General features: G+C 34.5%; 2 protein-coding genes and 1 long non-coding RNA gene across 4 annotated transcripts in view; 1 reads left to right on the top strand and 2 right to left on the bottom strand.

The window, feature by feature from the left end:
- Positions 1 to 2,336: 2,336 nt before the first annotated feature.
- On the bottom strand, positions 2,337 to 5,488 carry LOC143062503 (uncharacterized). 2 transcript variants are annotated; one of them, XR_012974794.1, is made up of 3 exons: positions 5,340 to 5,488; positions 3,080 to 3,168; positions 2,337 to 2,602 (listed from the first exon to the last, which is right to left on the bottom strand). It is a non-coding gene; the product is annotated as an uncharacterized LOC143062503 (long non-coding RNA). The 2 variants fall into 2 exon arrangements; XR_012974793.1 differs by lacking the exon at positions 5,340 to 5,488 and adding an exon at positions 4,316 to 4,354.
- A 5,686-nt stretch (positions 5,489 to 11,174) lies between these two features.
- The window catches only part of LOC143065487 (putative HTH-type transcriptional regulator YjiR), a 28,306-nt gene continuing 15,091 nt past the window's right edge, over positions 11,175 to 24,389 (top strand). Inside the window, exons 1-2 of the mRNA XM_076239071.1 lie at positions 11,175 to 11,382; positions 24,271 to 24,383. Of these exons, the coding sequence (XP_076095186.1) occupies positions 11,227 to 11,382; positions 24,271 to 24,383 (269 nt within the window). The 5' untranslated portion in view covers positions 11,175 to 11,226. The remainder of the gene's footprint in view (positions 11,383 to 24,270; positions 24,384 to 24,389) is intronic.
- Positions 17,877 to 20,307, bottom strand: LOC143061963 (zinc finger CCHC domain-containing protein 12-like). Its single transcript, XM_076233819.1, has 2 exons — positions 20,293 to 20,307; positions 17,877 to 20,242 (listed from the first exon to the last, which is right to left on the bottom strand). The coding sequence occupies exons 1-2, from the start codon at positions 20,305 to 20,307 to the stop codon at positions 19,418 to 19,420; spliced, it is 840 nt and encodes a 279-aa protein (XP_076089934.1). The 3' UTR covers positions 17,877 to 19,417.

The following is a 24,389-nucleotide window of genomic DNA, read 5'->3' as shown; positions in this document are numbered from 1 at the left end:
TACTTTGATATGAAATCTCTTATTTCAGTTACTAACTATACTTAATATTAATCAATTTAATCAAAAATAAATAATGTTATATATGTATGTCCTTTGTTTAACCGATTTTTAAATTATATTTTAATTATTCTGCTCATTTTGGGCGTCGTGATTGGCAAATACCATATTTGATTGTTGTTTGTTTGCATATCTTACTATGCAAACCAGAGATTTTTAGTTATGAAATCAGTTTACATTTCTTTCAATTTAAGATGTAAAATAATTATATGCCTGACCCACGTCAGGAGCCTCTGGCCTTTGTTAGTCTTGTATGTTTTTTAATTTTAGTTTCTTGTGTATAATTCTGAGTTTAGTATGACGTCCATCACGTTATCACTGAACTAGTATATATATGTGTTTATAGGGACCAGCTGAAGGACGCCTCCGGGTGCGGGAGTTTCTCGCTGCATTGAAGACCTATTGGTGACCTTCTACTGTTATTTGTTCTATGGTCTCTCTGACACATTACCCATTTCAATTTTCAATTTTATACACTCTAACGTCAAGGATTTGGAAATAAGTTAATTTAGGACATCAATAAAAGATCATATAACTGAATTAGACACGATAAAAACAGTTACTCTCTTTACATCTTGGATTGCCAATGAGACAATCATCAACAAGAGGATAATTGACGTTGTCGTAAGCAGTTATATACATCACCGTGTGCCTCCAACAATGGGAAAAACCCACACCGCTGAAGTTAATTTAATACTTACCAAGGGCATTTTGACGACTCAGTTGAGCAGGATCGATTTTACCCGTGTGAAAATATCAATAGTTTTAAGAGTGGTCTCCCGTCGTTCAGTCTAGTCTATTCGTCTATTTTTAGCCACTGCTTTGTCAGATCTACTTTGACTAATGAGATTTGAGTGTCTGCTTGGTGAAGGTACCTTCCACGTCTTGTTTAAATACGAGTGCATTGGTCACGTATAATGACAGAATATAGACAGTTACTGAAAACAAGGAAAATGCGCCCCATCATGCTTTAAAAACTCTAATAATACAGTTTACATGAGCTTAATGTGTTCTCTGTGACCATGCTTGCTTTTTTTGTAGGCAACAGAGTGGATTTCAGATGGACCAGGATCACAGGCTAAACAATGATTTTGTAAACCATAAAAGTCATTTTTCGTATGTCAAAAACGGGGGCGGGTAATTATGAAATCCATACTGACAGTAAAAGATCAAAAAGCAACTTTTGCATAGCTAAAATTTGTCTTTTTGTTAATATTTCTTTTGATTGACTTAGGCCGTTTCAATTCATATTTCATAGTGTGTCTTTTTTTCGAAGTTGTGATGTTACACTATTTTTTCAGGTTGGGTGAAGGTTGGCGCCTAATAAAACGTTCAAATCCGCTGCATCTTTTTGTACATGTCCTATACGTCAGGAGCCTGGTGGTGTTCAGAGGTTGTCGTGTTTTGATGTGGTCCATAAGTGTTTCTCGTTTCTCGTTTTTATATAGATTAGACTGTTGATTTTCCTGTTTGAATGGTTTTGCACTAGTAATTTTGGGTCCCTTTATATTTTGCTGTGAATTGTGAGCATAGGCTCTGTTTGAGAACCGTACAAGTTTGACCTATAATGGCTTACTTTTACAAATTTTGAATTTGATGGAGAGTTGTGTCATTGGCACTCATACCACATCTTCATATCTCTAAATATTAGAGGGGAAAAATCAATTATACATTTGAAAACTTATTTAAATAAGAATAATACAAGTGTGGTAATAAAAAATCGAAAAGGACGATATGGTGAAATAAAATCCTTCCAAATAATAGATTTATGTTACATTTGCATTTTTTGAAAATTCTGTTTTTAACAATATCAATGGTTATGTAACGAGTTAAGTTTAACAATAGGTACATTTACTTATCTGGTCTCGAAACGGATGTGGCCTACATTATACCACAACAAGGAAGAATTATTGGAACTAGTTTATTTTTAAAATTCAGAATTTCACTTGACTTTTAATTTTATTTCCATTTCTAATTAAACATGTAAAGGATGCATTTGTGTTCAAAATAAAAGAAGCGTATCTATTTAACGATAGCTTGTTTGTTGTTGACAATAACTATACATTGTACATGTACATAATAATGTAATACACTCAATTTATCATTAATAGAGTGTGTTGTGTCAGAGCATCTTCGCTAGCCAAGGGTTACGATCCACTCCCGAGAACGGGCTAGCGAAGATGGATAGATACTTGAAACATGGAATATATTTACCACTGTCCGTCAATTGAAGCAAACAACCATTAACAAAGATGTAGGCTAGCAAAACTTCTTGTTCATAATGGCAAAATATAATTTTATTCATTACAGTAAGTATATGCATCGTCACAGTGGTGAAACCAGATATTGATATGAATGTCCTACAAGCACACTGGACAACATTGACCTGGTATAGACACAGCTCGCTCACCACATGCAGGTCTTTCGCACGTCAACTGTTGGTCGATACATAAAATAAGGCCATCACTGCATTTACATCCATAACAGTCGTCATGGAAACCTATGTCTTCACCATCCCCATACCAATTACCGTCTCTGTAACAGGCTGAAATTAAATTCATTTTAAAAAAAAATATTGATTTCCATTTCCAACCCCATTCCCGAAATAATGTCGCACTTACATTTTTATATTGTTAGTTGAAATATTGTAGAACCGAATGAATGAACTTGAGTCGCATTGACCTATGTTTTTAGCATGTTGGTTAATATTGAACATAAAACAAATGACCTTGAACAAAACATGCCCCAAAACTCTTAATTTGCCGCAGTCGTACAATGCTGTTGTTTGGAATGAACAATAAAATAAATATTAATTTCATTATATGTAGGCTGTAAACAGGGGCGGATGCAGGAATTTTCGAAAGGGGGGGTGCTAACCCAGGGCACCCAGGGCAAAGGGGGGGGGGGGTGCAAAACATATGTCCCGATACAAATGCATTGATCGGCAAAAATAAAGGGGGGGGTGCGCACCCCCGGAACACCCCCCCCCCCCTGGATCCGCCACTGGTAAAATAGAACTTACCATTTGACGCCAACGTTGATGAAACAATCAACAGCATGTACATACAAACCCCAAGGTATTTAATCATAGTTAATGTTCGAATAGTCAACCTGAAATATATAAGTCGAACGATGACCACTAAATGTATAATTTAAATCATCCAGTATACACAAAAATGGTCATTGTATATGTAGTTCTTGAAGTAAATAAAATGTTTAAAATTACTCGGCACATCTCTGGAAAAATCTTCATCGGTTCATAGAAGGATCCAAACAAAAACGCCGAATGTGCTTGAATAAGCTGCAACTTGAGTTAATTGCAACTACACCAGAAGAGATAATAAAAAAAATCTCATTGAATCCATAAAAGACTGATCTACCATTGCCGCGGCTGGCAGGTCAACAATACCACTGCTAGCCCATATTTGTGTCTGATTGTCAATGTTCTATATGGTCGTTATTTACATTATTACCATTGTGTCCGTATCGCAGCTGGTGCACTGTTTGTCCATAATGGTGCCTGGTAGCCAATGCTTCAATATGGTCGTTATTTACATTATTACCATTGTGTCCGTATCGCAGCTGGTGCACTGTTTGTCCATAATGGTGCCTTGTAGCCAATGCTTCAATATGGTCGTTTTTTTACATTATTACCATTGTGTCCGTACCACTGATGGTGGACCGTTGTCCACAATGGTGCCTGCTAACCAATGCTTCTTTATAGGAGTGTTTTTACATGTACTACCATTGTGTCCGTATCGGTTGACTGTTTGTCTACAGTGGTGCCTTGTATCCAATGTTTCTTTATGGACGTTATTTTTAAAAATGTATACTGCCATTGTGTCCGTACAGCTGATGGTAGACTGTTAGCCCTTTCTAGTGCCTCGTAGCTAATACTTTTATATTGACGCAAACAAAGAGACAGATTTTGATTTCATATTTTTAGTTCTTAATTCTGTTTTGTAGTAAAATTACATGGTTCCAACTGGCTTCATGAAAATTTATCAGCTGATTAATGTCTACATTTTCTATGTCCAATTAATTTTGATGTATTGGCTTTTTAATGCATGGCACTATAGTGCAGTTGGTCGTGTTTCATGAACAGAAAAAAAAAGATAATAATCAAAACAAAACAAAAATGATGTAAACTCAAAGTTGTTTTTGACCAAACAATATCAAAACTGTCTTTTATGTATTTGTATTGTAATTCATTATCAATTAAATAGATATACACAAAGCTAATACTAGTATTACTTACAGCGCAGTGATATTTACAGTGTCGTTATAGTCAATACACTAACAACCAGTATAAATAGTGTATTGAATGCCTGCAGACATGACAACATATGTCTGTAATGGTTTTCATAAAACAGAATTGACATTGAAATTCGGCAAATAAAGCCATAGATGACACAGTTCACCATGGCATATGTATTAACTACATTCTCGAAACCATCCTTGTGACAAGTGTATACCATTACAGATTTGATTAAATATGCTGTTAATAGCTTTCATTGAAAAAAAATTCAGCCAGGACCGCTCACAATAAACCGATTGTAAAAGCTTATTGCGTTGTGAGAATACAGAGATATGGTATGGCTGTAGTTGTCGGATGTAGACTTTGGATCTCACCTTTGAGTTCATTCATGCCAACCAAGAGAGAATTTGACCAATCAGACATCAAACGGGTCTTTTACCATGATAAAAGACTTTGACCACTCAGAGAACTAACGGGTCTTTTGTCATGATAAAAGACTGACCGCTCAGAGAACTAACGGGTCTTTAACCATGATAAAAGAATTTACCCACTCAGAGAACTAATAGGTCTTTTGCAATGATAAAAGACTTTGACCACTCAGAGTACTAAATAAACTCATCATAGATACCAGGATTAAATTTTGTATTTACGCCAGACGCGCGTTTCTTCTACAAAAGACTCACCAGTGACGCTCGAATCCAAAAATGTTAAAAAAGCCAACGGGTCTTTTACCATGATAAAAGACTTTGAAAACTCAGAGAACTAACAGGTCTTTTGTCATTTCAAAAGACGTTGAACACCTCTTTTTAAAGCAAAGGGAACATGAATATATAGACTTAATATGTTAAATTAACAAGAATCAGCATTACATTCTTTCAGCTTTTCTTCCATTTTTTCGCCTATACCAAAACAATAACTCTGTTTGAAATAATATTAGTTACATAGTGTGTTAGTGACCTAATATGATATATACAGGGTCAGTAAATTCGTCACTATAGCACACTATGTAACGAATTTATCTTACCGACTATCTTTATTTGTTGAATTTAGACTGAAGTTGTCTTGTTTGCCTTCATACGATATCTTCTTATTTCTGTATTAAAGTGTTCAAGTGTTCAATTTTAAGAACCTTCTTCAATTGGTCTGCACTAAAACTAATGTAAACGATAAATATCTATAATCAACAACCTTGATATAACAATATTAAACAGAACTTCCAATACTTTTAAATAATCAAACACTGCCTAAGTCGTAAATCCACTACTAACCGTGTATTGAAATAAGCCCCGTCTCCCTACTAACCTAATATGGAATATACACGGTCTCCACGAGGTCGCTTTTAACCAATCATATTCCTAGAAATGTATAGGAGGTAAGATAAAGTTGCATATGGTCTATCTGAAAACAATTTCGAATCTGCTTTGTATTATGACAACAAATCAGTAGCATTTATCTTACCTTAGTTTTATGTCCTAATACATCTTTGTCTGGAATATAGGTTTTCATTGTTAAATTGGACCTTATATTAACCATTATTAATATTGTTTGCTTGTATTATCAATTAGTTTTTAAATGCAAAAATTGTATTCAACAGTTTTTGCGTCATGTTTATCACTTAAGTTAGGCGCTAGTTCCCTAGTGGATTATGCTTAATGCGGTTATACACAATTGACTTCATATCTTTCCTGACGAATTATGCGGTTTTGAATTAATAAATAAGACAAGTAAATCAGAACAAAGGAACATATATTTTTTGTCTTAATAACAAGTGTGGACACAGATGAGTGTGGATAGTATGTTTGGATGTTTGACAGTGTTTTATGATAAATGTAGTTCTATGATTTTCCTATATGTGTTATTAACTGTGTTGCACGATGACAACCAACCTGAGCATTAGGAGTGTTGTTTATTTTATATTCAGTTTAGTTTTTATGTTCCAAACGGGCATGGAAGAGACACTAATTGCATTAGTTACCAAATGATTAGGATAGAATATGTTCCACATCTTTGATTTTGGATACATTTGATAGCTAGGAGGGCAACACATAATAGGTTCAATTTTTCGTGATTTTTTTAAATTGAGAGATGATATCTGAGAACATGATATAAGGAGACTGTAATTCAGTGGTTGTCGTTTGTTTATGTGTTACATATTCGTTTTTTCTTTATTTTTTGTACATAAATGAGCCTGTTATTTTTCTCCTTTGAATTGTTTTACATTGTCATTTCGAGACCTTTTATAGCTGACTCTGCTGTATTAGCTTTGCTCATTGTTGAAGGTTGTGCGGTGACCTGTAATTGTTAATTTCTATGTCATTTTGGTCTGTTGTGGAGAATTGTCTCATTGGCAATCATATCACATCTTTTTGTATATGTATTTGCTAACTATTTGTATGGTTCTATTTATATATCTTTGTGGTGGCTTGTCAGTATCATTAGTAAAACACTTTAAAATGTTGAATTGATCCTCAGATTAGAAGACATTTATTGGTTTTTAGTAATGACAATGCCTAACATGATGCTTGGGCCTGATGAGCTAGAAAGTAAGCTTCTGACCTGTGCTGTTTTCTATCAATTCTTTGATAATATCTCCTTCAAAGCTGGTGAAAGCAAAACAAAGTTTTGACCAATACGAAAATGATATCACCGAAAGAACCTTTGTGAGCATGCATTAAAGACTCATAACTGCTCCAAAAGTTATCTGAAAGAATTTCAAGCATGTCAAGTGGATATTATAAACATTTACTTAATATGTCCAAATATCTAAATAGTTATAGTATTCAATATGAAAATGGTATTGAAAAATTATTCTCTTTTCATTTTTTTGTTAATATGTGGATACAAATATAAGTGATACCAATACAGTATTTGTTGTGGTATGAAAGTGTTGCTGTTGTAATTAACATTTACTGTTACAATGTTAATTCACACAAAATAAACAAACGAGTAATAATGTTGAAATTTTGGTCTAATTTTTAACATAATTGAATGACCATTTACACTCAGGACCAAGTCATCAGTAGGCATTACAGATGTATTAATACAACCTAGCATCATTTTGCTAGTAGCGGGAGTAGCATTGTTGTGTAAATTTGTTCTTTTTTTTTTTAAATTTGGTCAATGGACAAATAATGTTTGGTTCAAACAAAAAATAAAATGCTTTTATCGCCCTGTTACTTACATTGTACATAGAAATGATAATACTTTGAGATATCCTTGCACATGAGAGTTGTCTGTAAAATCTTTATTTCACAAAGAATGAATTGCATAACAATGAACCGAGCTCAAAGCAAAGCACTTTAATTATACACTTAGACAGAGAGCTCAATCCAGTGATATACTTTGTACAACAGGTCCTTCATGAACATCCATCAACCAGAACCATATCTCAATAACATGCCATACTACATTTGGAGCAGAAGTCCTGAAAAAGACATGATTTTTTTTTATCGTATTTAAAGTATATATGCATAGGTTAAAACTTTCACAAATTTGTGGTATAATCATTCAGTGTCTGGTTTGTCTTAATAAAAAATGTAGAAAATGGAGTTGTAAGCCCGAAGTAGTGATATGTATATTTGTACCATTTACTGTAATCAGAGACATATATACATATGTGTATATATGTCTCTGCTGTAATCAAATAAGAATATCCTCTCTATCTCATTGCAGAATTAAAGAAGAATGTGTAATATAGTACACTAATGCCCGTCTTGCACTATCAGTTTCTATGATTAGTGTACCGGGAAAGTGGGGTCAAAAATCTAATTTGGCATTAAAATTTTGGAATAGGAAACATGTGTGCTCAGTTTCAAGTTTCAACTTCATCAAAAACTACCTTGACTAAAAACTTTAACCAAAAACTTTAACCTAAAACTCGCACTATCATTTTCTATGTTCAATGGACCGTGACATTGGGTTCAAAAATCGAATTTAGATTTTAAATAAAAAAGATCATATCATAGGAAACATGTGTACTAAGTTTAAGTTGATTGGACTTCAACTTCATCAAAAACTATATTGATCAAAAACTTTAACCTGAAGCGGGACAGACGGAGGAACGAACGGACGCACATACCAGAAAACATTATGCCCCTCTACTATCGTAGGTGGGGCATAACAATACTGACTTATCAAGAGCAAAACTACATAGAATGATAATGGCGATACTGTAAAAGAGGGGCGAAAGATACCAGAGGGAGATTCAAACTCTTAGATAAAAAATAAACTGACAACGCCATGGCTAAAACATAAAAAGACAAACAGACAAATAAAAGTACACAAGGAACAAAATAGAAGTCTAAAGACTAAGCAACACGATCCTCACCAAAAAATTGGTGATCTCAGTTGTTCTGGAAGGTATAGCAGATCCTGCTCCACATGTGGGACCCGTCGTGTGTGTTGCTTATGTTAATACAAATCAGGTATATAGTCTAATTCGGTAGGTCACATTCGTGAAAAGGGAAAGGTATTGTAGTTACGACATATGAAACATATCCGATATCATCTGTGAAACGTTTATTCCATAACGGTCAACCAACTCGTGATGGCGTCCGTAAAATTTACGAAGGGATGATTTCAACTTCACCATTTGGAACTCTTGGTTTAATAGCTTGCTTGTGAGCACAAACACTTATATATCAAGGAAATCATGATAGGAAATACAAGCCCGGGAATATCGTATCAATTGGGAGATATATACTCCGTATGCCGGCGCTGCTGGAATGTTGCTACATAGAAATGGAAAGTTCAAAATTGGGTATCTGAAATCATCTCTTTAGTCGTAAAGTTATGTTTTCAATAAACTCATCATAGATACCAGGACCAAATTTTATATATACGCCAGACGCGCGTTTCGTCTACAAAATACTCATCAGTGACGCTCGAATCCCCCCCCCCCCCAAAAAAAAATAAAGTACGAAGTTGAAGAGCATTGAGATCCAAAATTCCTAAAAGTGTTGCCAAATACAGCTAAGGTAATCTATGCCTGACGTAGAAAAGCCTTAGTATTTCAAAAAATTCAAAATTTTGTAAACAGTTTATTTATAAATATAACAATAGCAATGATAATTCATGTCAGCACAAAAAGTGCTGACTACTGGGCTTGTGATACCCTCGGGGAAATAAATCTCCACCAGCAGTGACATCAACCCAGTGGTTGTGTTTAAACTAATCATAGATACCAGGACTAAATTTTATATATAAGCCAGACGCGCGTTTCGTCTACAAAAGACTCATCAGTGAGGCTCGAATCCAAAAAAGTTAAAAAAAAAAAAAAATAAATAAAATAAAATAAAAAAAAAAAAGTACGAAGTTGAAGAGCATTGAGATTCCAAATTCCTAAAAGTGTTGCCAAATACAGCTACGGTAATCTATGCCTGACGTAGAAAAGCCTTAGTATTTCAAAAAATTTAAAATTTTGTAAACAGTTAATTTATAAATATTACAATATCAATGATAATTCATGTCAGCACAAAAAGTGCTGACTACTGGGCTTGTGATACCCTCGGGGAAATAAATCACCACCAGCAGTGGCATCAACCCAGTGGTTGTAAATAAACTCATCATAGATACCAGGACTAAATTTTATATATACGCCAGACGCGCGTTTCGTCTACAAAAGACTCTCAGTGACGCTCGAATCCAAAAAAGTAAAAAAAAAAAAGCCAAATCAAGTACGAAGTTGAAGAGCATTGAGATCCCAAATTCCTAAAAGTGTTGCCAAATACAGCTAAGGTAATCTATGCCTGACGTAGAAAAGCCTTAGTATTTCAAAAAATTCAAAATTTTGTAAACAGTTAATTTATAAATATAACAATATCAATGATAATTCATGTCAGCACAAAAAGTGCTGACTACTGGGCTTACAACCGACCCTCATTGTAAATTTCTAGATGTCAAATCAATATATGAGGCAGACTTAACTGTATCTGTAGTATCCTTTATCTCTAGTTCGATGGGATAGATTCGTTCAACATAGTCACCAAACTTTTTATTATTTAGTGAGAGATCATCATAGTCATCAAATTTTGTATTATTTAGTGAGAGATCATCATCTATATAGCGGAACATAAAGTTAAAGGATATTGCTAACTTCTTATCTTTCTTCCTAAGAAGTTCATGTATGAAGTCAGCATCATAATGACAAGGAAACAAGTCGATTACACCTTATTGCTAATCCCGGCTGCTTGAACTTTTGACGTCAACAACAATCACTTTTCCATTGTGGCGTCAGATATTTTGCTTTATGACGTCAAAATTTTATGGGAACCTGTGTGATATCCAGTAATGGCGGACAAATAGCGATAAGGTGTATTGGTTCCCATTGGAATTCCGACAGTCTGTTGAAAAACATGTCCTCCAAACGTAACAAATATGTTATCAATGTTGTAAAAGTTACCTTGTTTTGTTACCTCCACGACGAAATGGTTACATCGGTTACATGCAAGTGGTTACATGTGTCAAACATTGAAAAAAAATATTTCTCTGTGTTCATTGCAGGGGAAGTAATTTGTTGCCACTAGATTTTACAATGAAATCGTACTGAAATCGCTGAAATAAATGAAATCTCATGATCACGCTGAAAAGGAATGAACTGAAAATCGATATTTTGGGATAGATATCTGTAACTTGTATAATACCATGTGATTTTGATAATGTGTAAGGTTCATTCTATTTTTGTTTGTTTGATTTGTTTCGTTTTTTAATTGTTTTTTTTATTTAAATTGACACTCTAAAATGATTGTAATCAGGCATAAAATATCATAAATCGCCCAAAGTGACTTTTATATCTGAATAGGTACAAGAACGTTTAGTTTCGATCAGTTTTATTCAACGTTAAACTTATCAGTAAACCAGGGTGTCCCTTACTGTTCTCCATACATTATATTTTTCTACCGGTTAACATTGAGATGGCGAAACAGTCCAAAAGAGATTTATTTGAGGACTTAGAACTGTACAATGAGAAAGAAGATAATCCTGTTATTCCACTTGCAATGGGTGCTCCAGGCACAGACACAATCTCTGGTTGTAAGGAGATCTTACTGGAATCGACCAGGATAACACTGGTATGTAAAAATAACACGAGTTATCTCCCTGTTTATGTGTTTTAAATTCATTGAAGTGTTGATGTTTCTTGTTTGAGGACAAGAAGCATTTTTGCATGAGTTTTTTAAAGTTATTTTGGTTTGAGACGGTTAATGTGGATGAATACTGAATTAAAATCAATAGAAATTTTAATCATTTGTCAAAATGTTGTTTATAGTGCCTTTTTCCAAAATATAATAAAAAGTATGGGTCACCACACTTTTTTCACGCTTCATCAAAATTGACAGATTTTGTATAGATTATGCACAGGCACTTGTCTCTCAAAAAAAAATCCTACATACTTTAATTTAACACTTTATATTAAGGTATATAGAGGAAAAAAAATTCTGAAGTCTTAGACTAGCAAATATTGCATCAATTTGAGAACCAAGTCCTCATTTTTCTGCCTCTTCTACCAGGCCACACTGTTCAATTATTTTCGAATTGCAAATTCAAACAGTACTTTATTTTTCACCACTCCATTCAAGTGCTCTGGGTCAATGTAAATTATCAAACTTTCTATATCATCTTTAATTTTTTTTATCTTGGGACTGACCAGGGTTTTAGCTTGGTGAGAAGTGGCCACTCTTGTTAACTTTCGGATAAATTATAAATAGGAGACAGAAATGAACTATATTGGTTAGAGGTACACATAGGGGAGGGTTGAGATTTAACAAAACACTTTTAACATCGGCACATTTGTTGTACCTGTCCCAAGTCTGGAACCTCTGCCATAGTCTTTAATTTTTTTTTTCAATTTTCATTCCTTTTTATGTTTCTGAGTTTATTGTGACGTTCATTTTATATGAACTAGTACACATTTTTGTCCAGGGAACGACCATTTAACTTCTACCCTCTCCCAATTTCTTGACGTTAAATGATTGCTCTCTTAGGAACCAGCTTCCGACCTCCTACTGGCGCATGATGTTCTCGCTGTGTCGAAGACTCGTTTTTGTTTTGCCTTGGGCTGTTTTCTACTCTTTGGTCGGGTTGTTGTTTCTTTGACACATTTCCTATTTCCATTTTCAATTTTATCAATGTCGCAGGAAGAATGGAACACCATATAAAATCGACTTGGGATGAGGGATAAATCACCATAAACCCATAAACTTGTCGTTGTAATGCGTGTGGGCCATTTCTGCATTTAATGAGTCGTCCAATATATAAATACTTTATTATATAATCTGCAAGTATACAAATTGTAACCCAAGTTTACAATTATGTTCCAATAAATATGAACAATATCTATACTGAAATATTTGCATGCAACGGAGCTTTATTCTGACCTTAACTTATATACCAAAATGCGGCTTTCAAGCCATACTGAATTCTATATATGAAATACTAAAATAACTTTACTTTAATTGAAACATTTTAAACATTGCTAAAAGAATAAATAAATTTACAAGTACCTGCAGCGTAGACATTAGTCTGCCGCCTCGGGGGGGCCACTTGCTATATAATTAGTGGTAGGGATGAGCCGCTGGAATAGGTCACTTTTTCATGCTCTACGATATATGAAAAGGGTTAGAAATTCAGATGAAATATATCAATAGGTTGTTATTATCACTTGCTTGATTATATCATAAGTATCTGAAACTAATCAGATGTCCGTATTTATTTTTGATGCGGTTAAACCACAGTCGTAAATGCATCAGTTATTTGTCAAACCAATTAAACTCTATTTATTCTGATGTGGTATTTCCACTGATGCCAGTGATAGATGCAATAAATCCAACTATTTTGACATTTGCACCTAATTAACATTCAAGGGTTTGTATACATAAAACATGATAACAATTATTTAAAGAAATTCCATTGTGACAGCGTCCTTTAAGAGGGAACGGCAATGAAACTTTTTATCAGTTTTTATCAGTTTTAAATTAATATTTTAACATGTTAAAATCAGTGAAGGTGTTACACTCTGCATGCTCTGGGGGTGATATTACATTTATCTGACCACAGATGTAATACCATCTATGATCTGACCAAACGTCTTTTATATGTATTGTAATTTGGAATTGAATATCTTTATAATGAAAGATGTAAAACGGCAATAAGAAAAAAGTGTTTAAGATGACACGATTGTGACCAATTTATTGGAAAAGAAGGTGATATTATTGCGACTATTTACAAGATGATGAGCGGGGAAAATATTGGAAAATATTGAAATATATCTATAGGTCTGTTTTTTTGTTAATTAATATATGACAAGGTATATATTTTTGATTAACAAAATATATGAAAAGGGTGGAGTACTTGATGTCTCAGCTGCTCACCCCTACCAAAAAAAGTTTGAAGTGGCCCCCCCGAGTCTGCCGCCTCCCCGATTGTAATAATGACCAGTGACTAACTTTAAAAGTGAAATTGTATTAATATATATATGGTTAGTATTGCCGCGCTTTGAGCTCATGCAAAACTCATGCTATTTAAATATAAATATATATCATTTAAATAATAAGAATCGCTTTAACTTTCTATTGTACTAATTTAAATATTGAGTACGTAAAGCAAAGCATAGCGTATAAAGCTATAGTCTATTTCAAAATATGCAGCGCAAAACTATTGTCGTCAATCGTCAAGAAACATGATGATATGAAATATGAATATGATATGAATGGAAAACATATAACACGGAAAACACAATTAATATGAAATGCATAATAATGAACCAAAATGGATAAATATATCCGGTGACATACACCCCCTCCTACAAAAAGTTTCGTCTCGAAACTATATCGAAACCAATATATCAAACCTTATACAACAATATGACACTTGAAATTTGGGCATTCTAGATAGGTATGCGGCAAACGCCTCTATACCATATAGCAATGACCAAAATTCAAGACAACCAATAGGATTCACAAACAAATAACAGAGCAAAAAAATATCAAAAAGTTAAATAAAATTAAAAAAATCTTTCCTCATTGCTTTGAATTGCCGTTGACAAACGATCAATCCAAATTCTTGCCAAATCAAATGTAGGATGTACCCCATCCACTAATCTGTTATACAAATATCTAAATTTTCCACTCTTACATTTATGTACAGGAGAATGAAAAAATGGAGTGATAACATGATTTGTATGATTAAATTCTGTAATAAAATTATTTACATCCTGTATAATGGAGTTAAGTTCTAGCTGCATCCTATCGTATGCATTCTCATACTTTAAATGACTTGTTTTTCCAATAGACAATCTATGTAAATTCCAAAGACAGAAACTCATAGTTGTAATAGTAGCAAAAACTACCTTACAATTTATACTTTTCAATTTAGTTTCTGTATTTACTATAGTATTCTTTAGTCTCAATGCATGTTCAAAACAACTATTGTCAGTTCTTTTAAGAAATGATTCCTCATAATTTGATCTACGATTCCTTTCTAAAGAACAAATATCCGGTATTCCAGCTATGAAATACACGATTTTCAGACCGTCTATATCTTTAAGATCCTCATATGCATATTTGCACAAAGTTTCCAATTTTCCTCCAGGCACTACACGTACTAACGTTTTACAACGAACTTTGCCTTCTAGAACTTTTCCTCTACTAGACGTGTAAATATATGTATGCTGATTCATTTCTGTGAAACAAACAAAAATGAAACTAAATAGAAATAAAACTAAATTCCAAATATCAATAAAAAAATATTCAAAGGTTAAAACATTAAAATACTAGTATCTAACATAATCTTGAAAACGGACTGGCGGTTTCACTTGTCTACTCGACCGCCGCACTTGAATTTCAGACTCTGGTTGGACATAATCTAAAGCGCTCGGCGCATGATTATCAGAGGCGCTTGACGTTTGATTATCAGGACTGGTTTCTGATTCACTACTGACGGGAACTGGGTTGCTAAACTCAGATACATCTAAAATACTTGACCTCTGACCATCAGATTGTTCAATACTACTGTCAGGACTACTAGATCGCTGACTTACTTCATCTAGATTCAAAATGCCCGGATGAAATTCATCCGCTAAAGGGTTCAGAGGCAGTACTATATCTACTCGACGCCTCGGGCAATCGTGCACTAAAAACTCTTCTTCTGAATCAGATTCAGAAATATCAGATGAAGTAATTGAAACAACTTGGTCGTCCGTAGTGATTTCGTCCACTGTTTTATCAGAGTCTAAAACTTTGTCTACTAATACAGACGGACAATCTTTCTTCTTTGAAACTACATTTCTCTTATCTTGGGAGTTCTCACTACACTGAGGGTTTAAAATGGGAATGGAAGTAATGGGAAGTAACATATTCCTATGTACTGTTTTACGGCCCCGACCGTGTTCCTGTCTGATGATATAAACCGGAATATCAGAGTCAGGTTTTGAAACTATAACATAAGGTTGTTTACCCCACTTATTTTCTAATTTATGTTTCCCTCTAAACGCCACATTTTTAAGTAGAACTCTATCACCAGGCTCCAGTACTGACTGTCTGACTTTCAAATCATATCGCGTTTTATGACGTCTCCCAGTCCTTTCGGCTGATTTTTCAGCTGTTCTATAGGCAAACTGCAGTCGTTTTTTCAAATCACTCACGTATGCAGAGTGATCTTTTGTAACAGACTGGTTTGGATTACCTATAAAAGCATCAATGGCAAGCCGCGGGTGCCAACCAAACATCAGATAATGTGGGCTGTATCCAGTTGTATCGTGTTTTGTTGCATTATAGGCATGTACTAACGGCGCAACATACACTTTCCAATTGGATTTCTTTTCATCATCAAGAGTACCCAACATGTTTAATAAAGTCTGGTTAAAACGCTCGCACTGACCATTCCCTTGCGGGTGATACGGAGTAGTGCGAGATTTTTTTATGCCTGCTAATCTACACAGTTCCTGGATAACCTTACCCTCAAAATTTCGTCCCTGATCACTGTGAAATCGAGATGGAAAAGAATAGTGCTGAATAAAATTTTCCCATAATGCTTTAGCTGTAGTTTTAGCGGACTGATTTTTCGTAGGTATAGCTTGAGCGTACCTCGTAAAATGATCCGTAATGACCAAAATATTCTCATACCCTCCCTTTGACTGCTCAAGAGTTAGAAAATCTATACAAATGAGCTCCAAAGGGTAGGAAGAACATATATTTACCAATGATGCAGAATTCCTGCACTTCGACTTTCTGAGTATGCAGTTCTGACAGTTCGAAACTTTTCTCTCTACGTCTCTATCAATACCCGGCCAAAAATATCTTGATTTCACAAGTGATAAAGTACGATCGCGCCCCTGGTGACCTACATCGTCGTGCAGAGCAGTCAGTACTAGTTCATGGTAAATAGAAGGTAATACTAGTTGAAACACAGCTTCATGATTAATGTAGCTTTTCCTATATAAAACCTTATCTTTCAGACAAAGTTTATCCCATTCTCTCAATAATCTTCGGACAAGATCCGTCTCATGAGACATCTGACGCTTAGTGAGTCTATGACCGGTTGTAACTAAATCAATAACTCTACTTAAGCATGAATCTTGTCTCTGCTCATACGTCCAATCTATATCAGCGAATTTGGATGTATCGGCTAAAATCTCGCTATCGCTGTCTATAAACTGAATATCATGTGACAAACATACAGTTTCAATAGCAGGGTTTGTATCTGGAGTTAATACTATAGATTTACAAATAGCCTGAACTACGTCACTAAAAACTTCTTTACAATCGGACGGAAGTCTAGAAAGAGCGTCAGCGTCAATATTTGACTTGCCTGTTCTATACACAATGCTGAAATCATAGTTTGACAATGAAGCAACCCATCTATGGCCGGTAGCATCTAATTTAGCTTTACCGAGAACGTACGTAAGTGGATTATTATCCGTTCTAACGGTAAATTTGCTACCAAAGAGATAATCATGAAACTTGTCAGTTACAGCCCATTTAAGCGCCAAAAATTCTCTTTTATGGGCTGGATATAACTTCTCTGGGCCACGTAAGCTACGACTAGCGTAAGCTATCACCCGTTCTTTACCCTCCTGTTCTTGATACAAGACGGCACCTAAACCGGTACCACTTGCATCAACGTTTACAATGAAAGGTAATGAAAAATCTGCATATGCAAGAACTGGTGGGTTTGTCAACTTTTCAATAATAAGATCAACAGCATTCTGTTCCTCGGGACCCCATTTCCAAGGACTAGGCTTACTAGACTTCTTTCGTTTAGACCCAAGGTTCTTCTTGTTCGTAGGGTGTCCAAGAAATAGGTCATTAAGAGGCTTTGCAATCTTAGCGTAGTCTCTAATGAATTTCCTGTAATAGGAAGTGAAACCTATAAACCTACGAAGGTCCTTAATGCTCTTTATAGCTGGCCAATTTTGGACTGCTATAACTTTCTCTGGGTCGGTTTTGATACCGTCGGCGGACACTATAACACCAAGATATTTAATCTCCTTCTTAAAAAATTCACACTTGCTACCTTTGAGTTTTAAGCCGTGGTGTTTAAGACGACTAAAAACAGACTCAAGCCTAGCAAAATGGTCATCTATGTTACGTGAAAATACCACAATATCGTCTAAAAATACTAAGCATTCACGTAAATGAGCTTCTCCCATGCATCTTTCCATCAATCTTTGAAACGATGCCCCTGCGTTTGTCAGACCAAAGGGGAGCCTATTAAATTCATAGAACCCCAATGGACCTAACGAAAACGCGGTCTTATGCTTGTCTGACTCTTTAATGCCCATTTGCCAATATGCCGATCGAAGGTCCAGTCGCGTAAAGTATTTAGCCCCAGCTAGACAATCAATTGTCTCGTCAATGCGAGGCAAAGAATAACTGTCCCGAATTGTCTTCTTGTTTAAAGATCTAAAATCTAAACAGAAGCGCAAAGAACTGTCCTTCTTACGCACGAGAACCGCGTTACTGGCGTAAGGACTGTTAGACTCCCTTATACAGCCCGCCTCCAGCATTTCACGTACATGTTCTCTTACCTCATCGAACAATGCTGGAGGAATACGCCTGTAAGGTTGTCTAAAGGGTTTGTCATCTGATAACTGGATCTCGTGCTCCATCAGATCTGTGAGCCCAATGTCAGTGGGTCCTTGGGAGAAAATAGACCTATACCTGCTAATTAAACCTTTCAATCTGAGTTTAGTATCCTCAGGAACATCGAAACTCTCTAAGTTAATTCCTAGGGATGATAACTCCTGATCAGACAAACTCCCTTTCTCTTCATCAACAGCGCTTTCAGCACTGTGCACATCTACATGACGGACAACCTTAACCTCGTTCAGAGAACACAAGTGTGTTTTAGGTTTTATGACCATAGCTTTGGCCGTCATGTTAAATATTCTAACTGGGACCCGACAAGTTGACCCCTTAACGTTTACTACCCGTGGACATACTGACACATCTGACAAGTCATCTGACAGACTCTCAGTCACTACTGTACATGCTTCTGGTGTCTTAGACCTTGCTAAACCAGATACATTTAAGACAGATAAAGGTTTGATCTTGATGGGATTTTTATTCGTAGAGTAAACTTGACCTATTGCTTCATCTTTGCTAGAATTAAAAGCAATATCCCACTCTCTTGGGATCTTGTCTATGTTAGTTTGCTGTCTACCAACCATAGAACATGAATCTAACAATCTGATAACATTTGTACCAATAATAACAGGTACATTTTTGTTATAATCAGTAAGAGAGACAACCAACAATGGTATCATAAAATCTTGCTCTACAAAATCAACCTTTATACTAGCTTCTATGTAACCTAAATACGGTAAAGTGGTACCTCCTGCCACACTAATTGATAAGCTAAAGTCATCTAAACTTTTCAATTCAGGTGGAGGTGTTAACTCATTCAACATACCTTCAGATATTGTTGATATCATGGACCCTGTATCAATCAAAGCCTTACACTTTGTATTATTAATGTAAATAAAAGATTCATTTGCTAAACCAATCATACGTTGAGCAAGAATGCTCTGCGTACAAGTATCAACAAGTTTGGGACTAGGCACATTCTCAGGCCTATATAAGTCTCTGGTTTGTCCCTCAACCGAGACCTTTACCCGTTTAAACCCCTCGTCTGAGAATTATAATTCTGGTTTTGTTGGTTTCCTGTATAACCACGGCCACGCCAGCCACGGTTATTATTAAATCTACCCCTTCTATCAGACCCTCGATAGTTCCCGCGACCTTGGCCACGAAACTGACTATTTGACGAACTTGTATGATCATCAGGTTTACTTTCTTTTAATTTCTTTAACTCTCCCTCAAATGATTCCATTCTAGTATTCAAGAGCTTCATGGACTTAATCATCTCTTGCATACCTGACTGTTCAACAACCGCAGGTTGATGTTGAATCTTATTGTCAGAACCTGAGGCATAATTTGATAAGTCCAATTCAATAGATCGGATCTCTTTTAATAACTGATCAAATTTTTCAACAGTATCGTATTTATAACGACTAGCATTTTTCAAAAGGGGATCTCTGAGACCTGACCACAGCTTTGATCTAAGCATGTCGTTTTTAGCCTGTGAGCTAATTTGACCTTTTTCAACAGCTTTTTGGGCAATATCTTCAAGTCTCATACCATAATCAGCAACAGACTGACCTTGTTTCTGAGTTTCCATGTAAAACTTTTGAAGCAATGCTTCACTACTGAACACATTTCCATATATCCCATCTAATTTTTCAATAATCTGTGTGGGTGTAGCCCCATCTGGGAGTGATAACAATAAACCCCTAGCTTTACCTTTTAGGGACCCTCTTATACACTGCAATAATATAGTATCTGTATAATTACCTTCCCGTATTATACATTTAACTTCGAACTTCCATACGTCAAAAGACACTTCACTTTTTTCTTCCCCAGAAAATACAGGTATCTTGGGTTTTGCATATGAAGAGTTTGAACAAGAAACGGTAGTATTATTACCAAAACCTGCAGCATAAGTTGCCACTCTTGCTATAGACGAAGACCTAACAGGTGCCAAAGGAGGCTTAGTATGAGCAGTAGTTCCCCTTATAGGAGTACTATGTCCAAAAGATACATGCTTCTCACTACTTAATTTATCAAACTCATCTGATGTTACAACTCTAAAGCTTGTATTATGATTCAAAAACTCAATCATTTTCTGAACGTGTTCTTCTGAAATCTTAGGTTCAGTTTTTAAACCTTGTTTTGACTCCGCTTCAGCCATCACTTGAACTTTAACCAACGACAAAAACAACACAAAATAAACAAAACAAAACAAGGACAATACACATGAATGAAATGAAAATGATGTAATGATGATGAACTTACTCATATATCTGTGTCAATGCAAGTCGCTTTCTTACGTCGCTGCTGTAACTATTAGTGCGTAACTTGTTAAATCAGGTGCGTGCTTCTATTCATGCACAAACAATAATCAAATCTGTAAAATACAGTAAAGATGATAAAATATATTCAAACAATAAAACACAATGAATTTTTAAATCAATAAATATTTATAACAGTTTGTTTTCATAAATGAATGTCAAATAAATACTACTACAGTTCACCGGCAACAGTTGTAAAAATCTCCATCCGTGCGGAACGTTGATCGATTAAATTCCTTCTATGTCTAGGTTGTCACGTGATAAAGCAATACACATTCACCTTCACAGGTATGCTGACCGTGCATGTTTCAGTTGAAATTTGTAAATTGACTTTCACTAATAATAAATAACATCAAACATATTTACATGATGTAGTATGAGCTTCCCGGTAGATATGCGCACTATAAGAAATATGAATTTCAAATATACCTTTCAAACAACAGGGTTTCATAGTCGTAAATTCACAATATATAAAGCAGTTGCTGACATCAAAGTTGACAAGTGGTTGTTGTCTCACCATGAAGTAGCGGTACTAATTGTTCCGGAACCATTTTCTCGAATTTGACTGTATAACAATAAACGTTGGACGATCTCGGTGGAACCTCCAAAATGTCGCAGGAAGAATGGAACACCATATAAAATCGACTTGGGATGAGGGATAAATCACCATAAACCCATAAACTTGTCGTTGTAATGCGTGTGGGCCATTTCTGCATTTAATGAGTCGTCCAATATATAAATACTTTATTATATAATCTGCAAGTATACAAATTGTAACCCAAGTTTACAATTATGTTCCAATAAATATGAACAATATCTATACTGAAATATTTGCATGCAACGGAGCTTTATTCTGACCTTAACTTATATACCAAAATGCGGCTTTCAAGCCATACTGAATTCTATATATGAAATACTAAAATAACTTTACTTTAATGGAAACATTTTAAACATTGCTAAAAGAATAAATAAATTTACAAGTACCTGCAGCGTAGACATTAGTCTGCCGCCTCCCCGATTGTAATAATGACCAGTGACTAACTTTAAAAGTGAAATTGTATTAATATATATATGGTTAGTATTGCCGCGCTTTGAGCTCATGCAAAACTCATGCTATTTAAATATAAATATATATCATTTAAATAATAAGAATCGCTTTAACTTTCTATTGTACTAATTTAAATATTGAGTACGTAAAGCAAAGCATAGCGTATAAAGCTATAGTCTATTTCAAAATATGCAGCGCAAAACTATTGTCGTCAATCGTCAAGAAACATGATGATATGAAATATGAATATGATATGAATGGAAAACATATAACACGGAAAACACAATTAATATGAAATGCATAATAATGAACCAAAATGGATAAATATATCCGGTGACATAAAGGATTTGCTATTCTCAAAGATCTCCATAGACATTTACGTATACATATTAATCCAAATAATTATGACGTCTTGAAAGGCTATTATATTTTTTTTCAAAATAAAAAATAAAATAGCCTTTCAAGACGTCATAATTATAATTATTAATTATGACGTCTTGAAAGGCTATTATATTTTTTTTCAAAATAAAAAATAAAATAGCCTTTCAAGACGTCATAATTATTTGGACTAGTTACATATATGCTGTTTATGTCACTCCTTTGAAGAAGCACCGTAAATAAAGAAATGGACAGTAAATTTAATGTGATTAGTGTGAATCTTAAAATTCTTTTACATTACAGTTAAGATCAGATAACAGACAGTGGGTTGAAAACAGTTAACACTTTAATTTTATCTCAAATTACAGTTAACAACACCTTGAAAATGGTTAACACTTTAATTTTATCTCAAATTACAGTTAACAACACCTTGAAAATGGTCAAAACAGGTTAACAGTGAAAGGTATCCCCGCCTTTCTGAGATTATGCATGATGGAAAATCCAATTATGTGTGATAAAAAAAAAACTACACCATATAATTTTAACTTGTTGCACATGTAAATATGTGTCTGAGTGTTTCCAAATAAAGTATATTGTTATTGTTATTGTAATTGTTATTGTTAAGTAAAAATGTGAGAATAAAGCTCTTATGAAATGCTTTCAGATAAGAAAAGGAAAATAAACGTCGTCACCAGACTTGTTTTCTTAAGTACATATCAAAATAGGTAAATTCACAACACTTTTTATTATAAAAAAGTACTTTATCTCCACTTCAATCTGAGTTATCTTATCTTATGTCGCAAAGTTGGAAAAAATACCGAATCAAACAAAAATATTGCTTTTTTGTTGAAAATATACAGCTGTGAATATGATAAACACGTAATTTTCTATATTAACATAAAAATTCTTACACGTGAAATACATACTTCTCTCAAAATTTGCACATTTCATTAAAGATCTAGACCAATTATTATCTGCTAAGTACTACAAAATCCAAGATACCCCAGTCACCTTAATATGACGATCAGTAAGTAGGCCACGGTGTTATAAGAAAACCCACACCTGTGACAATTCAATATTGACCTAAACTATGTAAGACATAATATACAATACAATACAATACAATATTTTTATTTTCCAAATTAAAGAGCCCATTAAGAGCATAACATTAATTACAACATAACATATTCATTACAGAGTGATTAAAGAAACATAAAATAATAATTCAAATGCATGAGGAAAGAATCAGTGGGCAATAGATGTAGCATCAAACGAACAAAATATTTCATTAATTTTTAGTATAACTGACACAAGTTTATAAAAACTTATAAAAGATGCACATTTTTTAAAGTTGCATTTTTGTGGACGTCGCATGCAATGTTTCCGTAGATTTTACTTTTTTTTCAGTGGAAACAACATCTGTTTCTATATAATGTGGACGTGTTGCCGTGTGCATTCAAATATAATAGCTATGTTGAAAGACGTGCGCAATGAACAATTATGAATATACGAATTGTTTAATCTCTAAGATAAAACTGTATGATGCTTGCAAAGGTACTCGGTGAAATTTTTGAAAACTGTTATAGAAGGTTAAAAAAACACAAAAATAAATAGCAAATTTACCTTATTAAACAATGCTCAAGTTACTGAAAGCGTCTGTTGGCCAACGTTGGGTGTAAAATTTCGCAACACCATTCGGTCGGAATGGAGACAACGATTCCTGATGGAGAATATAAGCTCTGCTTGGGCTCAGTAAATGCCTGTTTGTTATTTCATGGATTTGTTTTTGGTCATGGTATTGCATAGTCTGTTCCTCCCTTGGAACTTAACACATCGCTCTATCAAGGTCACAGTCGATAAACTTTGACAATAAAACACGAAAAGTTAATAAGAAGGCAAAATTTAAACGTCCAGTATGTTAAGAAAAATAAAATCGTTCAAAGAGGCTTGACTTACAATTCAAATATACATGACCGTTCAATAATTCCTAAACATTATAAGAAACTCGTTTGACTTTAATTCATTGCAATACCGATACTTGCTGCTGTTCATCATTTCAGGAGCAAGATCATATGTAAATCACATAGGGTGTTTTTCTGGATTTATCAGGATGTTTTTAATTTGTAGACAAATGAAGATGAGAAATACATATTCCAGTACGGTCCCATGAAAGGGGATCCAGATTTTTTGGACGAGTTAGCGAGGTTTCTATCATCAGAATACGGGAATGACGTAGACAGGTAATT

Source organism: Mytilus galloprovincialis, chromosome 2 (assembly GCF_965363235.1).
Source record: "Mytilus galloprovincialis chromosome 2, xbMytGall1.hap1.1, whole genome shotgun sequence".
Classification (NCBI taxonomy): Eukaryota; Metazoa; Mollusca; class Bivalvia; order Mytilida; family Mytilidae; genus Mytilus; species Mytilus galloprovincialis.
The sequence above is the reverse complement of the archived record's forward strand: the minus strand, read 5'-3'. Positions and strand labels throughout refer to the sequence as shown.